This window comes from Alternaria arborescens (genome assembly GCF_004154835.1).
Source record: "Alternaria arborescens strain FERA 675 chromosome Unknown contig_94, whole genome shotgun sequence".
NCBI classification, from domain to species: Eukaryota; Fungi; Ascomycota; class Dothideomycetes; order Pleosporales; family Pleosporaceae; genus Alternaria; species Alternaria arborescens.
In genome coordinates this window covers 13,232-36,080 of record NW_021167949.1, presented here as the reverse complement: position 1 = coordinate 36,080, position 22,849 = coordinate 13,232, and the positions used below count along the sequence as shown (strand labels likewise).

At 51.9% G+C, this 22,849-nt stretch overlaps 7 protein-coding genes across 7 annotated transcripts; 5 read left to right on the top strand and 2 right to left on the bottom strand.

Annotated features, from left to right (window-relative positions):
• Positions 1–104: 104 nt before the first annotated feature.
• AA0111_g12658 (hypothetical protein) lies at positions 105–1,451 on the top strand (the record flags this gene model as incomplete). Its single annotated transcript, XM_028646664.1, has 3 exons — positions 105–298; positions 365–433; positions 500–1,451. 3 exons carry the CDS (start codon positions 105–107, stop codon positions 1,449–1,451), a joined length of 1,215 nt encoding a protein of 404 aa, XP_028499748.1.
• A 1,019-nt stretch (positions 1,452–2,470) lies between these two features.
• AA0111_g12657 (Spermatogenesis-associated protein 20) lies at positions 2,471–4,761 on the bottom strand (the record flags this gene model as incomplete). The annotated part of the gene is made up of 2 exons (XM_028646663.1): positions 2,471–4,069; positions 4,117–4,761. The coding sequence occupies 2 exons, from the start codon at positions 4,759–4,761 to the stop codon at positions 2,471–2,473; spliced, it is 2,244 nt and encodes a 747-aa protein (XP_028499742.1).
• A 1,799-nt stretch (positions 4,762–6,560) lies between these two features.
• On the top strand, positions 6,561–7,351 carry AA0111_g12656 (hypothetical protein; the record flags this gene model as incomplete). Its single annotated transcript, XM_028646662.1, has 2 exons — positions 6,561–7,140; positions 7,203–7,351. 2 exons carry the CDS (start codon positions 6,561–6,563, stop codon positions 7,349–7,351), a joined length of 729 nt encoding a protein of 242 aa, XP_028499743.1.
• Positions 7,352–8,708: 1,357 nt separating this feature from the next.
• AA0111_g12655 (hypothetical protein) lies at positions 8,709–10,357 on the top strand (the record flags this gene model as incomplete). Its single annotated transcript, XM_028646661.1, has 2 exons — positions 8,709–8,783; positions 8,834–10,357. The coding sequence occupies 2 exons, from the start codon at positions 8,709–8,711 to the stop codon at positions 10,355–10,357; spliced, it is 1,599 nt and encodes a 532-aa protein (XP_028499740.1).
• A 1,367-nt stretch (positions 10,358–11,724) lies between these two features.
• Positions 11,725–14,624, bottom strand: AA0111_g12654 (hypothetical protein; the record flags this gene model as incomplete). The annotated part of the gene is made up of 5 exons (XM_028646660.1): positions 11,725–11,934; positions 11,994–12,659; positions 12,708–14,347; positions 14,401–14,557; positions 14,613–14,624. The coding sequence occupies 5 exons, from the start codon at positions 14,622–14,624 to the stop codon at positions 11,725–11,727; spliced, it is 2,685 nt and encodes an 894-aa protein (XP_028499741.1).
• A 3,292-nt stretch (positions 14,625–17,916) lies between these two features.
• Positions 17,917–18,441, top strand: AA0111_g12653 (hypothetical protein; the record flags this gene model as incomplete). Its single annotated transcript, XM_028646659.1, has 1 exon — positions 17,917–18,441. One exon carries the CDS (start codon positions 17,917–17,919, stop codon positions 18,439–18,441), a length of 525 nt encoding a protein of 174 aa, XP_028499745.1.
• A 727-nt stretch (positions 18,442–19,168) lies between these two features.
• On the top strand, positions 19,169–22,405 carry AA0111_g12652 (GPI ethanolamine phosphate transferase 3; the record flags this gene model as incomplete). Its single annotated transcript, XM_028646658.1, has 2 exons — positions 19,169–19,380; positions 19,447–22,405. The coding sequence occupies 2 exons, from the start codon at positions 19,169–19,171 to the stop codon at positions 22,403–22,405; spliced, it is 3,171 nt and encodes a 1,056-aa protein (XP_028499746.1).
• Positions 22,406–22,849: the final 444 nt, after the last annotated feature.

Sequence of the window (22,849 nt, the reverse complement as noted above, 5' to 3'; positions counted from 1 at the left end):
CATACCACCACTGGATGTTACAGAATGGTCACCCGAACCACCCACCGCCTCCTCCCCCATTCCCCCTAGGACCAGATGCTTTCGCTGGGCGTCCGCCTCCACACATGCCGCTTCATGGCCAGCCGCCGTTTCGTGGGCCGCCATTTGGCCAGCCACCATTCGGACACCAGTCGCATCATGGCGGGCTGCCGCATATGCCTCACCAGCAACGTCAAATGTTCCCGAGCCGACCGCCCTACCCGGGCATGATGCAACAACAGGCAAATTTCCCACATGCAGCAAGAAACGAGGACATACAGTACGCTTTCGATGCCTTATTCAAGGGTCTAAAGTTCAAGAATCGTGCGGCTAATTCTTCTCACAGGGCACCAACTCCTCCAGGCAAGAAGTCAAAGTCTGGGCTTGCTGCCAATGGGCATGCTAAGCAGAAAGAGTATGGTACCCTCCACCGCATCATTGCGTTTGAAACAAAGTGCTCTCGGATTGACAAACTTCACAGTACCCCCAAGGCCCCGAAAGCTGCCGCCGAAAAAAAGGGACGCTATGGTGATGAGAAGATCATGCTCCCTGCACCACAGCCCACGCAAGAGTATCTAGATCAGGCTGCTGGAGAGCCCACCACCACGGACACACCGGGTCAAATGCTGGTTATTCTAGATCTCAACGGCACGGTTCTCTTCCGCCCAAACAGAAACGCCAAGACTATGATACAACGCCCTTTCCTGAGGCCGTTCCTGCGCTACCTCTTTGAGAACTTCAAAGTTATGGTGTGGTCTAGTGCGAGACCGGACAATGTCAAGGCCCTCGTCAATCAAGCTTTGGACAACGACCTCCGTTCGAAACTTGTAGCGCAATGGGCCCGTGATAGCTTCGGACTCTCGCCGACTAACTACCAGCAAAACGTACAAGTTTACAAAAACTTAAAACTGGTATGGAGCAGGAGTCAAATCCAGGCATTTCATCCTGACTACGAAGCTGGCACTGGTAAATTCGGCCAGCACAACACGGTACTCATCGACGACTCTTCACTCAAAGCGAGCGCCCAGCCACACAACCTCTTGGAGATACCAGAGTTCTCAGCTACGCCCGAGCAAATGGAAGGCGATGTGCTGCGTGAGGTAGCAGGCTACCTAGAGGCATTGAGAACGCAAGCCGATGTCTCAAGATTTATCAGAAAAGAGCCATTTGCTGCAGACGGACGTTACACATTCGACTGGCCTGATGCTGACGCTGGAGGCGGCGAGTTGATCAACAAGGTTTCTTCTAGTAATGGCGGCGCAGCTACTACGAGTAAGAAGAAGAACAAGAAGGCAAAGGCCAAAGAGGCGGCCGCTGCAGCAAGTAAAACTAACAATCCTTTGAACCTGACAACTGATACCCTGGCGAGCGTGTCACTTGATAATCCTGCGCTCCAACAACAACAGCAGCAACAACACATGCAGCAACAGTAGCAGCGTGTGTGAAGCCTGTAGTTATTCGACGGACGGCATTGGAGAAAAGTACTTTTGGGTCACTTCTTACACCACGGCACGGGCGAGCCAACATGGATAGAAATTATTGCATATGGGGGAGGGGAAGAGGGGCTTGATTTTAGCGGATATCATCTTTGTATACCCATAACATCGGGCACGACGGACGAGCGTAATGTACGGCGGTGGGCTTGAAAAAAAAGTTTAATACCAACGCTTTGTGGAAACTGTCCGTCACTTGACCAGGTGCTGTTGTCGCAATAACTCTGTTTGTTGCACACGTACGCAGATGAGGTGTCTCTTTACGTGACTGTTTTTGCTTTCGTATCACATGTTTGATAATGTGGTAATATGCTTAAAAGATATTCGTTAAGCAAAAATCTACAACATCTAAGACCCAGGCAGACTTCATCTTTACTCATCGTCTTCCTCCTTGACCAATGCCAGCGAAGTGTCTGCACCCTGCTTAGCTGGACTAGGGAATTGCACTTTCTCTCATGCCCCACTATGCCCCACTATGCCCGCACTTCTGCCTGCACCTACATGGCAGGTAAGAACGTTCACTGGGACTTTGTCAAAACAGCCCTGTATGACGTTCGATGTCTTCACTAGCTCCTCACTGCTATCCTTTATGCAAGGGGATATTTTATATCTATGTCCTCAATCTTCCATCGAACAACAATAACCTGGTCGCTTAGCTCAGTTGGTTAGAGCGTGGTGCTAATAACGCCAAGGTCGCGAGTTCGACCCTCGTAGTGACCATTCAAGTCGTTCTTTTTGTTTCTTATGAGACATCTTTCGATAACAGTAAAACAATGATCGGGGAGCTAATCTTTTTGCTGTTGTGGTGCGGAGCATGAGATTACAGAAGCTCCAAAGCACCCCTCGCTAAGAATTTGTTGTATTCGTTCCGTACAAGCGCTTCTATAAGACATAGCTGCATCTTGATATTCATCCGTCGTGTAAACCGTACAATCATTCCATTGCGGCCTTGGCCAAAACTATACCTTTGGCACAGCATCCTCCAGACTCCCCATATCCATACTCAACGCATCTCTGCAAGCCCCACCTTCACACACCATGACCCCCTCCTTACCTCCGTCCATGCTCTTCACCAACCCGTTCCTTTGACTCAACCAATCGCCCATTCCCTTGCCCACTCTACTAACTGTGCCAAGACCAGCAGGCCTCTCCCGGTACCTCTGCAACCACTCTTCTACCTTCTGCCCTTCACCCGTAATAACGCTGTGTCTGATACCCAATTTCCCCACAACCACCGCATCCATCATGCTAGGGAAGAGGAAAGGATGCTGCATAATCTCAGCTTCAAAAGCGGATGCCGTGTCGCGCGCCTTCCTAGTATACTCCTCATCTTCCAGTAATGCGCCTAAGCGGTCCAGGTTCTGTGCTGAGACTCCGTTGGTACCTGGCTCGGCATTATCCATACCGTCTTTCAACCGCAGGATAAGATCCTTTTGGTCTTCGGGCGTAGAGAAGAAACCAAGGTGCTGTTTGTCCCAGAACATTCTCAGCTGTGTTTGTTGCAGGTCGTCGGCCCAGCGGAGGTAGCTGTCGTTGAAGGTGGCTTCGTATAGGGAGATGAGTCCGGAAATCAGGTAGGCGTAGTCGTCTGCGAAACCAGGTGCATCGCCGCGGCCCTCGCGGTAGACACGGATGAGGGTCTTGGTGTCAGGGTTGTAGAGCTCTTTCTGCAGGAAGGCGGCTGCTTTTTCGGCTGCAGTGAGGTACGTTTTTGAGCGTGAGGGATCTTGAGATGAGAGGGCGGCGGAGGTTCTTGCTAGTGCGCCGATGGCGAGGCCGTTCCAGGATACGACGATTTTGTCGTCTAGACCAGGTCGCGGGCGCTCTTTGTTGCGATGCTCGAGGAGCTTTTGCCGGCCTTCGGTTAGTATCTTGTTCACTTCATCTTCTGACAAACCGAACTGTTTCGCTAGGTCTTCTGGTGTAGCAGTGATTGCTAGTACGTTCTGGTTGATCAGTTCGTCGTGCGCGTCGTGTTCCGGCGCAACATTGCCCTCGTCGTGAACGTTGTAGTATCTTGCGAGAATTTCAGCGTCTCGGTCACCTAGTATGTCTTGGAACTCCTTCAACGTCCACACGTAGAACGCGCCTTCACGCTTCTCGTTGTCATTCGGCCGGTATAATGAATCAGCGTCTTCGGACGAGAAGAAGCCTCCACTTTCGGCATGCATCGGCGGGCTGGTGAGATATGTCGCAATGTCGTGGACCGCGGAAAGATGTTCAGGGCTCTTTGTCATGAGATACGCGTCCAGGGATACAGGTAGTAGTTGCGTCTGATCGTAGAGCATCTTCTCGAAATGTGGCAGGCTCCAATCCTTGGTGACAGAGTATCGCGCAAAGCCGTTTCCAATCTGATCGTGTATGCCGCCCTTGTTCATCGCATCCAATGTCGCTAGCACCATATCTTTTGCGTGTGTGCAGTCCTTTGCGCCGAGCACTTCTCTCACCGCGTTTGGATATTCTGATAGCTTGAGGAGGAATTTGAGGTTCGAGGGCGTAGGGAATTTGGGCGCACTGCCGAAGCCCGCGTGCTGCTTGTCGTATCGCTTCTTGAAGTGCTGGATTCCTCAGCGATGGGCTTTTTAACAGAAAGCAATTGACTCACCTCATATGCTTCATCTAAAAGGTCCAGATCTAGGCCTTCATGAGCTGCACCGTCTTTTCTACTAATGTTTCCATCCTCAGCAAAGTCGCGCAGTTGTGCTGTAATCTCCTTCGCCGACTCCAGACACCTCTGACGCTGATCTCTCCACACATCGCGAATCTTCTTGAGTATGCCAACAAAGCCAATGTGCTCGCCCATTGCCATCGTAGACCCTGGGCCAGGCCAGTATGTCCCACCGAATATCGGCTCCAGGTCTGGTGTAATGAAAGCATTCAAGGGCCATCCTCCCGAACCAGTTGTTGCCTGTACATAGTTCATGTATATGCGATCGACATCCGGACGCTCTTCGCGATCAATCTTTATCGGTATGAAGTTCTCGTTCAGCAGCTTTGCCACCTCGTCGTTCTCAAACGACTCGCGCTCCATGACGTGACACCAATGACATGCTGCATAGCCTATGCTGATGAATATGAGCCTGTTCGACTTCTTCGCCAGCTCAATAGCCTCTGGTCCCCACATCTGCCATGCGACCGGGTTGTGCATGTGGCCTCGTACATAGGGGCTTCGACTCTCGTTCAGGCGGTTCTTCAGCTTCAAAGTATCGCCTGAGATGGCGGATGCGCCGGAAGAATTGTGCGCGTCCATTTTCAGGATAGAAGTACGGAAGTTGCGCTGTTGCGCTCGAGATGTGGATGGCGGGGTCACAGTAGCTGGAGCTGGTATACGGCGGGATGGCGCGGTCGCGACGGGTGTGCGTGCAGGGCGACAAGATCCTCTTAGATTGAATTTCACAGGAGGCATACAGCAAAGAAAAAAGAGCTATCGTGAGATACGGTGGCGCGCGGCTCCGAGGCTACTGGACGTTATCAGTCCATAGCTCCGGCAACCCTGCCGATTCGCAACCCCGCCAACGACGTAATCTCCAGAACCCTAAGTGGCTGGGGAACGGCGCGGGGCTTTGGTTCGAGGCAATCTGCATCCTTCTGACCTGCATCGATTTTGCAGAGTATGCATCACACCAACGTAGGGCGCTATATCATGACGTGCATGGTACGCCATTTCTCGATGATCACATCTGCAGTTTTTTCTAGTAGCGAAGCCCCTTGCAGAAGTTTGCCAGTCGTGATCACCACGATACCATGACCCGTTAGAGACGATCTGCAAAGATGAGACGGCTACATCCGCTTGAGACAGCAAATCCAGTACATTCCCGAGAAGACACCGATGTGGCATAATGTGCCCTTACGTATATGCTACTCGAATCGAGACGCAACATCGCACGATTGCAATTTGGCGTCTTGGTACCGCGAATATATATACCAAAACGAAGTGGACTTTGGAGGAGGAATGGCACTCAATTAAGGTAGGGAATCCACATCACTGAGCAAGGCTTACACTTCAATCATGGGCGTGATGGACAAACAATCTCCAATGGCCTATTCAATAGGCTCGTATGGCTGGCTTATGATTCGGTCGGGGAAGTGTAGATGGAGATAAGTTTTTGCAAGAGACATTGTGAAGCAGCGACAGAGCTGGCGAGAAATACGGAGTCACCAGACACTAGATGGCTATGAGGACTGATAGCAAATATGTGTGGCTGCGTGAATCTAACAACCGGGGAAGGATGGTGGTTCCTGCCAGGCGCTCTGAAATGTCGTACCTGCCTTATCGCGAATCGCAAAGATCCCTCACTCATTCCAAAGTTTTATAACTATACCTTCCCTCTCCTAATTTTACAAACGGAGAGTTCATCTATCAGGCCGGCAGCCGAGGGCGTATAACTTGTGCCTCAACTCGTGCTGCTAGTAAGTATTCCATGTTGGTTCTGTAGACAACAATAGGCCCAAGTGTGAGAGCCTGTTGACTGATGAAACACTAGAGAGAAAGCATGGCACTCGTTACTGCCTGGACTCGACCCTCAACACCAAGCGGCACTGCCACCTACCTGTGACTGCCTCATCAACGGCGAGCACGATTGGATCACCCTTGCTCGTATTGTATCTGCTATTAGAAGACCATCGCGATGGCAGTGATAGCAGCTGCCTTTGCATTGTATCTCACCTCGTGGCAGTCGCTCTTGTCTCGCACTAGCTGCGTTTGCCTAATCTAGAGTTGATAAACAATCACCAGCTTCCTCCCCTCTAACTTACCTCCACCACCACTTTGTTCTCTCACCCCACATTCCTTCATTTGTCACTCTCTTCATCTAATCTCTGGGCAGCCTGTCTGACAGGAAACACTCTTTTTACTTTTCACTCAACTACACTCACTTCTTCCGTCTCGGTTCAATCTCTTCCTCAGGTCATCTGCTCTCCTTACCACTTGCTAGTAATACATATTCGACCTTTTTGATCTGATCGGAAATGCGTTACTCAAGTCTTGTCGCCGCATCTCTGGTTGCCGGCGTCCTTGCACGACCTCAGCTCCACGGAAGGCAGCCGAACATGATCATTGAGACCAAGATAGTCATCCAGACCGTAGTGGTTACTCTTACTAGAGGCTATGCTCCACCCACGTCTACGTCTTCGGTCTCCTCTTCTATCCCTCCTCGTATGGCCCTTCCGACACCCGAGCCGGAGCCGGAACCTGCCCCCGTGCCAGAGCCCTCGCTGTCCTGGACTCCCCATCCCTCGGGCACCGATCAGGCCTACCTCTCGTCCGGACCCGATTATCAGGCTGCGGTACTATTCCATCACAACGCTGCCCGTGCAAATCACAACGCCGATCCCCTGATCTGGGACACCGACTGCGAAGCCAATGCTCGTATCGCTGCTAGTAGGTGTAACTTCGAGCACTACATCCCCAAAGGCGCAGGCCAAGGCCAAAACCTGTTTGTTGTGTCTGGAGATGCCTTCAACGCCACTGCAGGCATCTCGGAGAGCTGGTACCATGGCGAACTTGATCCAATGAAGCCTTGGTTCGGCAAGAACAACCTTCCACACGAAGTTTTCGAGCAAGTCGGTCACCTTACACAGCTGGTTTGGAAGGAAACTACAAAGGTCGGATGCGCCTCACTTGACTGCGGTAAGTAATGTTTATATGAATCGCGTGTGAGATAATTACTGACCTCATACACCGATCTCTAGGTACGGCCATGATCGTCAACGGACAGGGTTCGACCATGAACAAGTATACCGTCTGTAATTACGCTCCAGCGGGTAACTTTGGCGGCAAGTATGCGGCGAATGTCGAGCCCCCTGTCCCCTCTGCCAAACTCGTCGGCTGGGCGGACTAGTCGTCATTCCAGCTGCGCATACTTGCATGCATGCAGTATCAACATAGTTTTAGATGTAATTTACATCGAATGATCGTGGCTTGAGATGCCAAAGTTCAACCATTTTTGACACGTGAAGATGCTAGAGCTATAGAAGTCATACGCAATTATCACGAGGAGGTCTCATTCGACGCCGGTATCGACGAATGTAGCAGCCGTGAACAAGGGTGGGTGACGTTGCGCGCGATTGTTCGCCGCTAGCGACGCGTGCACCATCCCACGCGTCGCGCTTTCCAACCTCTTTCCAAGCACTATTGCCTCCATTTATCCTCCTTTCTGCTATATATCAGGACTACGCAGCATTCAAGTTGTCTACACACAGATCAGGGCATATATCGAACAAAGAGATGGTAGAATATACTTCTCTCGTTACTAAAAACTCGAATGGGCGTCTCTGACCCATTGCGCTGAACAGCACCTTCGACAAAAAGACCTCGGATCGCGCTGCTAGTGCAGCAATTTTCGTTATACAAAAACGTTTTCTGCTGCCTGCGCAAGTGTCAACAGCCAATGCGCGAACTTATCTAGGCACTGAACCTCTGGTCAATGCTCCGCGATCATGGGGCAGTATATGGTAGACCCCGTCTGCGAGCACATAACTACTTTCTCACCTCGAACTGGACCACTAGCTGGAAACTAAATCTGATATGAACTCCCAACTTAGGGCTGTTTCAATCATCCAGAGAATAAGTACGTTTAGCCGCTGCAATGTCGATGCCTTCCAGACTCGATCCTCGGGTAGCTCTGCCGTCTGAGCTCAAGTGTACGATCTGCGACCTTGTAAGCATAACGCGAAGTTTCAAAACGAATGTATTCGTGTGAAATAGATGATGCAGCGCGGCTGATCACCACACTTCGCCCATAAACGCGGTCCGTTATCATCCTTCTCCGTGGCCCCACTGCAACGATGTCAGTCATCTGAACCAGCTTCCTTTACTATTACAACGAAGAAACCGATCCATTGCAAGAACGAGCAGCTGTATTGCTTGTGAATGAGTATCCATTTCGTCACGTTGTCGCTTGTTGCCTGGCGTTTTCGGTGGTATAACCATCAAGCGCAAGTTCGTCCGAAACCACGGTTGACTATGCGTACCTTGTGAAAGAACGTAACAAGCATTTTCCATTGCTTATATCCTAACTTCGCCTTCACTTGGTCTACACTCACGTTGAGGCAGGAACCAATGCGCACCTCCATTGGATACAAGTCTTACTCACACCCGCTCTGCTTCTCATTGACCCATCGATCAACCGTGCAAGCTCAACTTTGATTGCAACACATTCGAACCACAACATCTCAAGCAAACCTAGGAAGCTTACCATGGCCTCATCTCCGCATACGCAAGACTACATTGGAAAATTATCAGAGGAGCTGCGGCTTGAGGTATGCGAATTGGTGAGTTATACATAATACCAGTTACCTTTGCGACACTAATGCCTACGTAGTTGCCCATCCCAGCGCTCAAGAATCTTGGGTTAGCCAACAAACACTGGCGAAAGTCTAGCTCATCTGTGCTATGGAAAAGTTTCGAGTCTAGCCTCGTAGCTGGAGATCGCGACTTCGATGCCCTTGTCTTGTCTTTACCTGATGGCCTTTTCGACAACGTCAAGAACTTGAAGATTCGTACTCCTCCCGAGAACTTCGAGATCGTGATGCAGGTAGTATCGAGCATTACTCGGGATACTTTGAGAACTGTAGAGCTTATAGGCGTGCATACTGAAGTTTGGGAGTCGCTACTCTGCTCTCAACATTCAATCGAGGAGCTCACATTCCGGCAACACTCATACATCCAACTCAGCCGACGCTTTCCCAATCCTCGCTCCCTCGCGCATAGCCTGAAGAAGCTTCAAAAGCTGAAGATCGCATCCCGCAGAAACGACAACGACTATAGCGCTTGGCTCGTGAACACACCAGCTCTTGAAGTCTTGAGTCTTGGATCTGGGTGGGGGCGTGATTCTCGCGACGCAACTGCAGTTCCTCTCGATATAAGGACACCCGCTGTTGGTTTCGTACCTCTAAGACTTCGACGCCTGTCTCTATTCCAATTGATACTATTGGACGGAGTTGATCATCTTGGAGGCATTATCCACCTGCCTTCTCTCAAGACTTTGGACATAATCCATTGCGATCGTGTTCCAGTTTTACTTCGGTATCTAACCAGCAAATATACAACCTCAAACGAGTCTGCCCTGAAGTCATTCAACCTAACACAAGATCCCGAGGACGAAGAAGAGCTGATTGAGTCTCTAAACCAGTTTATCGGGTGCTTTTCAGGTCTGGAGACGCTGTTTGTAGCGACTCGAGATCCTCAACACGTTGACGTGCATAAAGTATGCCGACATGGACAGACTCTACGATTTCTCCACTTAGATCCATTGTACCGTCAAATGGATCTTACCTTATTCAACAATCGTGGTTACTACTCAGCTGGAGAGCTGGAGACACTTGCTGCTGGATGCCCATATATCGAGGAACTTGGTATCCATGCCGCTGCCATCGATCTCAGCGTCGTCGATCTCAGCTTAAAATTCTCAAAATTCAACGGAAGAGATCTTCCAAGAGCTCTGGACATAATAGCTCGGCTTCGGTCGCTACGAAGCTTACGCCTCACCCACTTACTCACCGTGAACGACAACAATGAAGTTGGAGATTCGAATTCAAATGCATGGTACCACTCCAAACTAGCGAGCAAGGTCATGCAGTACCTAGTAGAACGAGGTTCATCAATCGAGGTCTTTGCAATCAGTCCTACGGCTACTCAGTACTCGGACAGCGCAGAACAAGACTTCCAAGGCCACACTTGGCCTAACTACTACTACCTACGCGGTACAGCGACTATACCGCTTCGTCACAGACATATCACTCAGGCCCAGGCCATACCAGTGACGGAGAAGAACATCACGGACTACGTTAAATACCCATCTCTTCTGTTCAGATCCGAGGAAAACGACTTCAAAGCTTATGCATGACACGCCCCTTTGGCTTCATGGTTGGCTTCTTTGGCAATCTCAAAAACCGGTGAATGGGCAGTGCGGAGGAGCGCGGTATGAGTATGTAACCTTAGTAGACAAACACATCATCTTTATTCAAAAGTCACACGTTCGTGATCTGTGCCTTCCTTTTGCGTTCACGTGTCAATAGTAATTCGAAAGTCGCAACTGCGCAAACGACCAGAACCATGACCTCCTAGCGTGAACGCTCCTTTGCATGTTAGTAAAAAAATCGGGTACGACAGCCTTTGCTCCGACTTTAATATAAGTCTGTCGGGCCCAAAGGGTAGTAGTCATGGCGATCAACTAATGTTTTGCAAGTCGTTCAACACTCCACACACCCACCCTTCTACCCCTTCTTGATCGTCGCATGAACCGAGAGACGAGAACTCTTAGAATCGATCTATTCTAGTACTTGCTCCACTTTTGTTTTTTTTTCGCAGGTGATCCCGAGGAGGAGGAGGAGAAGAACAAGAAGAAGAAGAAAGGGAACCACGTGGTCGTCGTTAGCTTGCGAATTTTTGAAACACACCATTGAAATATCTCGAATATCCATTTATGGTGAAACAAAAAGAAGAAAGGAAAACAGATAGTTCCATGATCTACCAAAGAAAAAAAAGGATGAAAGAAGCAAACAGAAGAGCTGCTCTCTTGATAAACCTTGGAGCTAGATGATCGACTAGTCAGTACACCCTGCAACAACTACGGGTATGCTAGGCGGGAGTGGTAAGATGGCGTGGGCCGGGTCGGGTGCAGCAGCCGGGCGACAGCCACACCCGACGCCTATGCTGCTAGTCGTAGATCCACACATAGTACATGCACCTCAAGCCACATTCGAACAAACAGACGTACAAACAAATAGCAAAAAGTCAGATATCGAATGTGTATTCATAGATATTCAATACACCGACCATCTACGCAATCTTTTACGTGACGCTCTTCCTGTTTCCGTTGCCCATGGTATCCCAACGAGTGATTTCCCCATGTACGCCATGCCATTCATGAGGTAATCCAGGTAATACAATGATGAATAACGATACCATGCCTAGGCAAATACCCAATGATAGCAAAAAACCCACAAACTTCCAATTAAGACTCCAGCCTGTTTTTGTTTGACAAGATGTATGAAAAGGCGGGTCATCCGTATAGCCGTACAAGCGAATCGTAGTGATATGTAACGATGAAAGCGAAGTAATAGGTAATGGTATATGAACAATAGAATGCAGATATGTCGCCCGAGCCATGCGAATAGTAAGATGCGTTGGCTGAATAGAACAGGACGTGCGGCGGATATTAGGAGACCTATGTGCGATGCATGGAAATAATCTGATGGACGTGTTACGCAATCAAGCAGTATCCGCGATGCTGACACCACCCATACCGTTGACAGCGCTGTGCTTGCCGTTGCCAGGCGCGCTATGTACGGGTTCGTCAATAGTGGAGTTGTTCGTGCTAGGGTGGGAGCTACTCTGTGGCGATTGAGCGGAACTGCTGAGAGCTGGTGTAAGCATAGTCGGCGAGTCAATGCGATCGTAACGGAACATCTTCTTCTCAACCTAAGGTTTCGTTAGTTGGGTTTCTCCAAGTATGTTTTCAGTTTCACGAGACCACTTACTGAGACGCATTGCTTGCCAGGAATGACCTTTTTGGCCTTCTCAAGCTCAGGCTTGAGTGCTTGGACAAAGTCCTCGTAGTCATCTCGGTTGAGGGTGTCCAGCATCTTCTGGATGACGTAGTTACCGTACCCATCCCTGAGAAGGTTCATGACGTTTGACTCGCCTCGCTCGTTCTTCGCAAGGATGACTGATACGAGTTCACGGCGTTGCGCGTCGTCGCTGCACTTGAGGCACTGCTCAACAACGTTGCTGGCGAACTTGTGTTTTGAGAAAGCGAGGAACTGTGCCTTGATCAGAGCGACAATCTTAGCCCTATCCTCAGGCAAGCCGTGCTCGATGACATGCTGAGTGACGTAGTTGCCGTATTGGTCGGTGATGAGTTTGGGTCCTTCAGCGTGGAGTTCGGTCATGATGAACCTTCGTTGTGGCTCCGGAACCTTCTCAAGTAGTCGCTGGATAACACGGCATCCGTAGGAGTTGACCGATAGCACGCCGACGTTGCCCCTGAAAGCCTCGACGATCCTCTGGATGTACTGCATCGGGACCCGGTCGATAACCTTTTGAATGACGTGGTTGCCGTTCTGGTCCTTGACGGTTTTAAGAACATCCTTTTCGAGCTCCTTGACCATCTCGGCTTGTTGCTCAGTGAGCGCATGCTCAAGTGCCTACTGCGGTCAGTGTGTTTACTCGGGGCGCATGAAAGAGAACCTTACCTTTTGTACAACTCGGCACGCGTACATCTGATTCGCAAGCTCAAGTACATGACCCTTCATCTTCCCGACAAGGATCTTCTTCTGGACCTGGTCTCCGTGCTCAAAGAACTTCTGGATAACGTAGTTGCCGAAAACATCTTGCATCAGCTGTAGCGCATCCTCTTCGAGCTCTCTGAAGACGCTGTCCTTGACTTCGCTGTTGGCTGATTCAAGCTTCTGCTGAATGAAACGGGAGCCATGCTGGTCTCCGGCAAACTCGACCACGTGACCTTTGATGTCGGTAAGCTCCCAACGCTTGCTCTGCTTCTGCTCTCTCTTGAAGTTGGCCAACTCAAGACTCATGGCACCGAGACCATCGCCGACCTGCTGCTCGCGAGGACCTTTAGGTGGCCCTCCGTAAGACAAGATTGGTGCTGCTGGAGTCATGTTCATGTGTTGCGGTATTGCGGATAGAGAAAAGCCGTTGGGTAGACCATACTGCTGGTATTGGTACGGGTTCTGGACTTGAGCTGCGGGAAAGATGTTTTGATACTGCTGCTGATGAAGCTGGCTCGGAGAGATGAAATTACGTTGTTGTGACATCTGGAATCCGGCCAGTTTGTTCTGCAGCTGCGTAACACTGTTGGGGTGGGTGAGCATCTGCTCACTGGTGTACGGATTGAGACGATCGTACACAGGCGGTGTGTTCATGGAGGAGTAAAAAGGACTTTGACGGGCCCCAGTGCCGTTCGGCGCGCTTCGACTGTTGTCGAGCTGGTAGGATCGCAGCTGAGAATATTGGCCGTTGAGTTGGGCACTAGAGTAGCCATCTGGGGTGTATGAGCCTGTAGGTGCATCGTTGGTGTCTTGTCCGGGTGTGTGTGCTGGGGTGAAAGCGTTGATACTGAAGGACCTGTTTGGTGCCATGCGCGCATCTTGATCTTGTTCGCTGTTCAGCCTTCCCAGAGTGTGGAAAGACTCGCTTTGTATTGAACCGCTTCGCTCGTTAAAGGCACGACCGCTTGCCATGGAGAAGGACGATGTTTGGCGGGAAGGCTGAGTAAATCTAGAGAATGCATCCGGAGCCTGGCTGAACGGTGCTGGCTCGGCACCATGTCGGGATGGAGGCAAGCTTCCGTTCTGTGAGGGGGCTCCGCTCGAAGACGCAAGGTAATCCGAGTTTGCTACGCTGCGGCGGTCGTCGTTCGGAGAGTGGACGGAGCCTGTGTCTGGCCACGAGGTGACACCAGTATCGGGGCGCTGAGAATTGACGTCTGCTTGACCGAATCCAAAGTTGGTGAAGCCGGTGTTGAGTGATTCGATCTGGCGCGATGTGAAGTTGGATATGGTAGGGTCAAGGAATGGCTTGACCGGCTTTGCTTGCGAGCCTTGGCCCGCGAGTGAGTTTCTTGTAGTATAAGACGAGAAGGCGGATGGGGAGTTGTCGCTATACTGCTGAACAGGTTGTGCTTGGGCGATAGACCGCTTCCGTGCCGGCGACACTCCGGAGCTTCTTACATGAGGTATGCTGCCAGATGGGGTCTCTCCCCAAGCTGGCCGGGCGGTAGACCTCCATTCCGTCTCCGAGTTGGTGAGTAGGGAGCCAGAGCCAGTCTTGCCCTCAACGTGATCGGCAGGGGTGCCCATGGCGGCGCTGTTCTCTGTGTGCGTGTCAGTATTACAGGAACATACTATGTCGTAGATGGCGACATACCTCGAGGGCGCGAGTTGTCTCGGCCTTTGGAGCCAAGCGGAAAGGTGCCGATTGGGGCATTCCAGATGTTCTTCCCCCATGGGGATGCGCGTGAGAGTTCAGTGTCGGTGCCGTTGTTGTTGAGCGAGGCTCCATTGGAGTAGTCGCGCGCTCGAGTCTGGAGCATATGTGTTAGCACGCCATGCTGTATGGCTAGAAAAGCCGCTACTCACATTCCCCGCCATGACTGCCATGCTACGACTTGAGCCGGCAGGAGAGGTGTTCATTTACACAGGTCGGACGTGAGGTTATTAGTATGCGGAGAATATAGCACACCGGTGGGTGCTGCGGCGCGGGGTGGCTTATGCGTGCGCTTTGGTGGGACTAAGCTCAGGCGTCAGCGCAGGCAGGGCAGGTGCGGGGGGGAGGCAGAATACTGACGATGTATTACAGCTGATATAGTTGGGGACAATGGAAATAATGTACGAAGAATGTGCGCACGAACGCGGCTTGGAACAAAGAGGTACTACCGGAGGTCCGCGTGAGGAGTGTGGGTTGGGAAGTGCAGGCCCGTGGTCGCGTTTGGGTGTAGGAGGGAGATGTGGTAATGTCTCTAGCCACAGTACATGCTAATCTCGAAGCAATTATGTCGCGCACCAGGCGGGGGTCGCATTAAGGGTTCGACGACCAAATGCAGCGGCGGGGATGATGCAAGGGCGCGGGACGGTGGAGCAGCAGGGCAGGAATAGACTCGAGGGGGGGAAATATATCTGCGCTGGTTCGGGGGGCTGTGGTATGCGTGTGGATAGGCGGGAAGAGCACAAGTTTGGTAGCGGGCGTCGAGGAGACTGGGCGCAGCTTCAGAGGGCGAGGGTTGCGCCAGTTGTGTGGATTGGAAAGATGTCTTTTTGGCGATGGAGATGCGACTGCTGGGCCCTGGCGAAGATAGGATCGGCAACTAAGTTTGGCGTCCGCTGGGGAAAGGCACGCTAAGGCTCAAGGTTGTACCGAAAGCGTCGCCTAGATGTCTTCGGGTGCTTGGTGCAGGCGAGGCTTGTGGGAAAGATGAAATCGACGATTACGGGACGAGGTATGATCTCCCTAAGAACAAACGTGGTCGCCGTTTTCTTCTCTCACTGTGACCACCGGCTGCAATGCGCTCGCGTGTGCCAAGCACGAGTCAGGGACGATGCGGCAACGGAATCCGGACGATCCTCTGTGATGCGAGCTGTCGTTATGGCAGCCTGAGACACGACGGGCATGGATAGGAGGCCAGAGGCATTATCTACAGGGCCGCCATGTTTCACCACCACCCTGCCGGCATGTCCAAGCTCTCTCTCTGCTACGCCTTCACCTTTGCATGTTTGTCCTCGGCACAAGACTTTTAGGCAATGGTGTCCAACTTGTCCACGACGGCCAATTGACTTCTCTGCGTACTTGGAGCGAGCTGCAGCACTATCGAGCACGATGCAGCTCGGAGCTTGCATCCATCTTCACAAGCGTCCAACGTGATTGCTTGGAGGCACAGCAGAAGATTCAGGGAAACCATGGTCGCACACGCTGTGGGTTCAGTCATCACTCAATGGGCGCAGAAAAGCCTTTCAGGCTCGTGACCTGCATCATCCATGGATTGCTCTCGCTCAGAATACTCCCTGCAATTATAACGCCTCCTAGCTGCGGGTTTGCGCTGCGAGGCTGCAAGTCGGATGCGAGGCGTCCAGTGAGCCACCCGTCTCTCCACTCCGTGCGCATCCACTCTGTGCGCATCCACGCTGGCGTTCTAATAAGCAGAGCAAACTGGCTGCGACTGCCGGATACGTGAGGCATATTGGGAAAGTTATTCACCCGCTAGCTCTGGCCATGGTTGTCATAACTGCTTCACACCTACACCGCTCTGAATGGTTGAGGTGTTACGCAAGACAAGTCACCGACGAACCGCCGCAAACATGGCGATGAAGCAACTCCGAGTGACATGGTGAGCTGGTGACAGCATTTTACCTCAAATACCGACCCCCTAGCGCTTCTAGAAGGCCATTTGCGACAGTGCCAGCGACAGCCCAGCGACGGCTCCAGGATTCAGGAGTCACTTGGCGTCAGGCAAGCGAGAGGCATCAAACGTCCCGAAGGCTCAAACACAGGGCCTGGCGATGAGATGTTTAACGGCGGAGACGGTGGAGTAGCGAAGTATCGGCCAGAGTGCATCCGTAAGACCATGACGAATTTGCCGTAGTTACTTGGGCGTTGTAACGCGTCTTGACGACTGCGACATTGCAGGTCGAATGGAAGCCTTATGCCAAACTTGTGGAACTCTGCGAAGATGAAGGGCTGCTTAAAGGCTTTGTCGAACGCAAGAGAGACGTGCCTGAAGAGGCTCGAGTTCCATCACCACATGGCGCTCCCTGCGCACAGCGGTCCACAAATCCATCGTTCATTACGCGCGTTGCTGTGGTATGTGCTATCGACCAGCATCATCCTTTATCGCTCCACAGTCTGGCAAGACGTTCGTCTCAGCCCTCGCTGTCAGCTCTCTCCACGCCGTTGTCACAATCAGTCCAAAACAATGCGTGTCTCGCACGGGTTGAGCTTAACACGACTTACAGATTGGCATCTTGACGTAGACAGTACATATTCTGGGGCTGTCGCTCAAGCGAAGCATCAGGAGTACGTGCCGGCTCACGATCCACTCCCGATCCACACCGTCGAGTCTCGACCTTTTGGCTAAATCCCACCCCCCGTCATTCGTTATTACCGCCCCTTGCATTTTGCGAGGCTCTCCACACTACACTAAGTACTCTTGACTGTTGTTTGTTTTGGTCTGTTTGCAGCACCCTCGATATTTTCTTTGTCTCGGTCTTGGGAACCATCGCGCGCGAACGGCTTTGTCTGTTGTGGTCTCGTGCGGCAGTGTTGAGCAGATCACTGGCGCCAACAAAGCCAAAAATAAGATCGAGAGGATGAGCGTCCTACCGTCATCTTATTGCGCTCCACCGACTCGGCTTAGCGCAGGCGGCTTCTTCTCCTAAACTAGATAGGCACAAAGTTGAGCGGTCTAGTGTCGATCGCTGATTCGCTCTGATTGTATCGTTCCTGCATTGGTGACTGCAAGGCGGCTTCCCTGCGCATCCATCAAAATACGTAGGTTTCCCTTCATACCTCGACCTCCTTGCCCACCTTCTCTACGGTCTCGCCTCCCTCCAACTCTCTCTTCTCTGTCGACTTATCGCTTCACTCTTTCAGCGGTATCTCGCCTTACGCTCTTTCCGAACTTGTGTCTCTCGTTACCAATACTTGTCCATCCGCTTGCGAAACGACGGTGCTCTACAGGTGCGTATCCGCTACTTCCCGTTCCCGTCCGTCACACTGCGCCAAGCATCCGCGAACCAACAACCACAACACCACACAGAAGCAACGTGCTCGCTACACAATGGGAACTAACATGCAAACAGCAATTACACTCCTTAATCACTACTACACGCCCCAGAGTTATCTGCACGCCCTCGACACGCCCTAACGACACACTATATCACCAATATCATAATGATGAACATCAGCCTTAGCAAGCGCAATGAGGATGGCAGCCTCAGCACTACCCACCTCGCACTCCTCGTTACCCTTATGATGCTGGTTCTCGTTGGCATGCTATGCGTAGGAGGCCTCATGTTCCTTCGCAGCATCCGCAGAGCCAGGAAACAAGCCGAGACAGACCCAGAACTCCCAGTCTACGAGAAGCGCCAATCAAACATCAACCGCCTGACCATCACTGCGATGCCCTACAAAGGCCGCGAGTCCGTCATCACCTACTCGGAAAAGCAGAACCTCATGGACAGCCCTACCAGCCCGGTACCCGAGATCCGCATCACTTTCCCTGACGAGATCGACGAGTCTGGCAAGCAACAATCGGGTCGTGTTGTGGTTGTCCGTGTCGGAGACCACAGCGTTGGACTCGAGCCTGTGCAAGAGGACCTCCCGCCATACCAACAAGACGCATCGGACCGCTTCGACTCGCTCGACCTGGATCGCATGGGCGGACTGAAGGAGAAGGACGACAAATACTACTCATAAACCTCACGACACCACACGTCAAAACCCGGCTAGACCGCCGATACTTCCGGTCGAGCACCCCTCGGGCACCCACCAGCCATTTGGCTACGACCGACTTTACACCTTGATGACGGCTATACCACGCTGACTGTCAGCTTCTCCGTTCCCTGCCGAAGCTGTGGAATAGCCGGCAGGGCGCCACACTACTTATGTATATTCTCGGAGTTGACTGGCCATTTTGCTGTATACCCACTCTGACGACTGGCCATCTCTTCAACGAGGTTTTCATACCTCTTACATAACTCTTATTCATTAATGTATGATATCCAACTCACTCTCTAGCGACTGTGCAGAGCAGCACGAGAGCCAATACAATCCTTTGTCAAGACTGAAATGTGTGCCCAATTTACCAAGACCGAGTGAATGCTGTGCGCGATGTTACCTTTGGGCAGTTTCCAAGTCGCGTCTGGAACATGATGTCAAGCTTCGTATCCATCGATAGCAGATCGTAAGCACCGCTCGTAATTACGGCGCGTACCTCGATGGCGGATGCATGACATCGGCGGCTCGGCGAAATGGGAGATCCACAGTGGATGCTTGCGACACATCCTCACTTTTGCTTAAACCACGCATCAACTTTGTCCCCATGGATTCTGTCGCTCCTTGAGGCCCCCTAAGCCATCCGAATACCAATAGACATCTGATTGGCATCTACTGAGAGCCAATTGGTCCGCCTTCTCCGCCCGCCATGGAGAACGAGGTCTTTACGCCGCTGTCCGACATTACCGGCCAGAGCAGCGCACGCAAAGCTGTCAAGTTTGCGGCCGATACGCCAGAGCCACGTGAGACAGTGCGAGCTCCCCGGAGACAGGTTCACGACCCCGACAAAGCGAAGAAGGTTGGACAGGTGCACTTCAAAGCGCAGCATGGCATCATCATCGCCTTCTTTACCTTTATACTGTAGGCTCTCTCATCAGAGCCCGTCTTCCGGCTCCGCGTACAGACGCGCAAAGCTGACTTGGCCAGAATTCTTCACGTCCTCGGTATCTACCTTTTCACCAGCGGCTTCCTCCTTACGCGATTGGTCCTCGACCACAAGTCAGAATGCGCCCTGCCCCCAATCGACTCTGCCAGCGCGTACACAGCGGGCGATGCTGAAAAGGGGTGCTGGCACCCCAAGACGTTCAACAAAGCCGTCGTCATCATTGTTGATGCGCTACGATACGATTTCACAGTCCCCTTTCCAGAGCAGTTCGAGCCCATCGACCTCGCCGTCGCCGCCGAAAACCCGTCTCAAGCGCCCCCAGTCGCTCCGCGCCATTTCCACAATGCATTCCCGGTACTTTACGAGACGGCAAAGAATCAGCCTCAGAATGCCTTCCTCCTACCCTTCATCGCCGACCCGCCGACGGCCACGATGCAGAGGCTGAAAGGGCTCACGACGGGCACATTGCCCACCTTCATCGACGTGGGCAGCAACTTCGCTGGCCAGGAGATTGAGGAAGACAATCTGGTCGGACAAATGAAGAACGCAAGCAAGAGGATGGTTCATCTTGGCGACGACACATGGCACGCTCTCTTCCCCAACTACTTTGAGCCAAACCTCACGCATGCATACGATTCGTTCAATGTTTGGGACCTACACACTGTTGACAATGGCGTCACGGAGCACATCTTCCCGCTTCTGAAGGCTGAGAACGCCACCAAGTGGGATGTGATCTTCGGCCACTACCTGGGCGTGGACCATGCGGGACACCGCTATGGGCCCGATCACCCTGCTATGACTGCGAAACTCAACCAGATGGACGAAGTTTTTCGCCGCATGATTGAGGAGATTGACGACGACACACTGCTAGTTGTTATGGGAGACCACGGCATGGATGGAAAGGGCGACCATGGAGGAGAGTCGGACGACGAGATACAGGCGGCGCTATGGATGTACTCGAAGAAGGGTGTGTTTGGGCGCAGCGATTCTGCTTATATCACACCTCCTTCTAACGCAAAGACCCGACCAGTTGGGCAGATCGATCTTGTCCCTACTCTGTCGCTTCTCCTGGGCTTGCCGATACCCTTCAACAACCTCGGAAAGCCCATCGAAGAAGCATTCATCGGCAAGAACGGCGATGATTACAAGAACTTGGCGGCCGTCAACCGTCTGACAGCCGCGCAGATACACAACTACCAGCATGAATATGCCAAGGTTCGTGGTATCGCAGACAGCGCCAGGGCTTCTTCGCTTTCGCTGTGGAAGAACGCAAATGACGCGTGGAACCCGCTAGGAAAGTCCAAGACCAATAGCGCCGAGATGCGCCAGGCATATGAGGCTTTCGGTGCTTATCAGCGCGACACGCTCCGTCTTTGCCGTGATCTTTGGGCTCGGTTTGACATTCCCAGGATGGTCAGTGGTGTCGTGATCTTGGCCGCAAGTCTGATTGTAGTCGCTCTTTACGCCAGGATCCTTCACGGGGACCGTGCAGATGTCACCCCCGTCTTCTTCACCCGAGGTGCCATTGGTTTGGTCCTTGGAGGTATCGTCGGTCTTCCTATTACCATCTTCATGCCTGAAGACTCCAGATCGCATATTCTTGTCCTCTCCTCTGCCCTTACCGGGATCATCGGCTGCGCCTCAACTTTCTACGCCCTGAGCTACCGTATGATGCCCCCAATGCCAAACAACATCTGGGGCTGGACGAGCGCCATCTTCACTCTCGCCCTCTCCGGGGGCTTTGCAGCAAACTCATTTACTATCTGGGAAGATGAGATCCTCTTACATTTCCTAACTACATTTGGAGTCCTTGCACTCATTTCTTCTTTCCGCCAGAGGAGAATCGCAGATCGAACCCTTGGTGCTTACCACTCCATCCTCTTCACCGTGTTGCTTAGAATCGCCAGTTTCTCTCGCCTATGCCGAGAAGAACAGATGCCCTACTGCAAATCCACATATTACGGCTCTGCCCTATCAACAACTTCCGCACCCTGGCAACTTGCCATCCCAGCCACAGCTGCCATCCTCATCCCCACATTCATCAAGAGCTACTACGACGGCACGAAATCCTATCAGCACAACGCCACTCTCTGGATCGGCCTCGCATTGCGCTTCGGCTTGATGCTGTCTGCCGCATACTGGACTCTCGATGCTGCTGACGACGGCGAGTGGGCGCCCGCTTGGTCAAACATCATCGGTATCACGAAACGCTTCATTGCACAGATTGTGCTAGCAATTGCTCTCGCGTTTGGCTACTCCATCTACAATTGGTCGAAACCTCTCCTGAACGTCATCATTGATAAAGATGGCAGCGGCGTTGATGAAAACGGTCAACCCAAAGAAGCCGTCACCATTCTTGGTTTCGCAAATGTGCACGGGAGTCGATACGCACTGTTGATCACCATCTGGTATCTCGCCATCACTGTGCTCCAAAAGCCAATGGGCGCTGGCGCAATCGGAATACTGGTCTGGCAGCTGTTTTCGCTTTTCGAAATCATTGATACTAACAACCTACGTCAATCCGCCATCGGCCCTGTCGTTTTGGGTCTGTTGGGTTCCTTCCACTTTTTCAAAACAGGACACCAGGCTACCTTGTCTAGTATCCAGTGGGAATCCGCCTTCATCCCCTTGGCCAAGATCCGTTACCCTTGGACACCCATCATTGTTCTGCTGAATACATTTGGTGCCCAGATCCTGTGCGCCATTGCTGTCCCAGCGTGCGTGCTTTGGAAGGTCAAGCCGCAGAAGAAGGGCGTTTTGTCCGTCGTCACAAAAGCTGTGGCGACTCATATTTTGTTTTATGCGACGACGCAGCTTGCGACGACCATGTGGGCGGGCCATTTGAGAAGGCATTTGATGCTTTATAGGATCTTCTGCCCGAGGTTCATGGTTGGGGCTGCGGTGCTGCTGACGGTGGATGTTGTGTCTATTGTTATCGCGTTGTGGGGGACTAGGATGAGCATGTTGAGTACGGCTGAGGTTTTTGGTTTTGGTGGATGATCGGTTGGGAAGAATAGTTGGGAGCGGCTGGAAGGTGGAACAAGAAGAAAGAGAGGTGGTGTAGGTGGTTGTAGATTTTGCATTGCATATAGCGTTTTCTTTCATCTCCTTGCGTCGGAAGTCAAGAAGCACGCCTAGAATCAGATCTTGTGGCTTCGTTCCCTGTGTTTTTCTAAACACCATCTCTGGTTGTTGTGGTTCTTGTCTTGGTGCACGTCGTTTACATCCATGACTGGTACCTGCCGGGCTCAAACGGACCAGATTAGTCAAGATTGGCCCAGCTCTGCGTTGGTCTCTCACCTCTTACTTCTTGCTATCCTATCGGCATTGTGTTGCTGCCTATGTCCTCTCTTATGTCACACGTAGCGGTATCGCAACAGCGCAAGGTAAAGGTAAAGGTAAAGACAGCCGTTTCCGGTCGCTCCTGCTATATTAATGATCTCT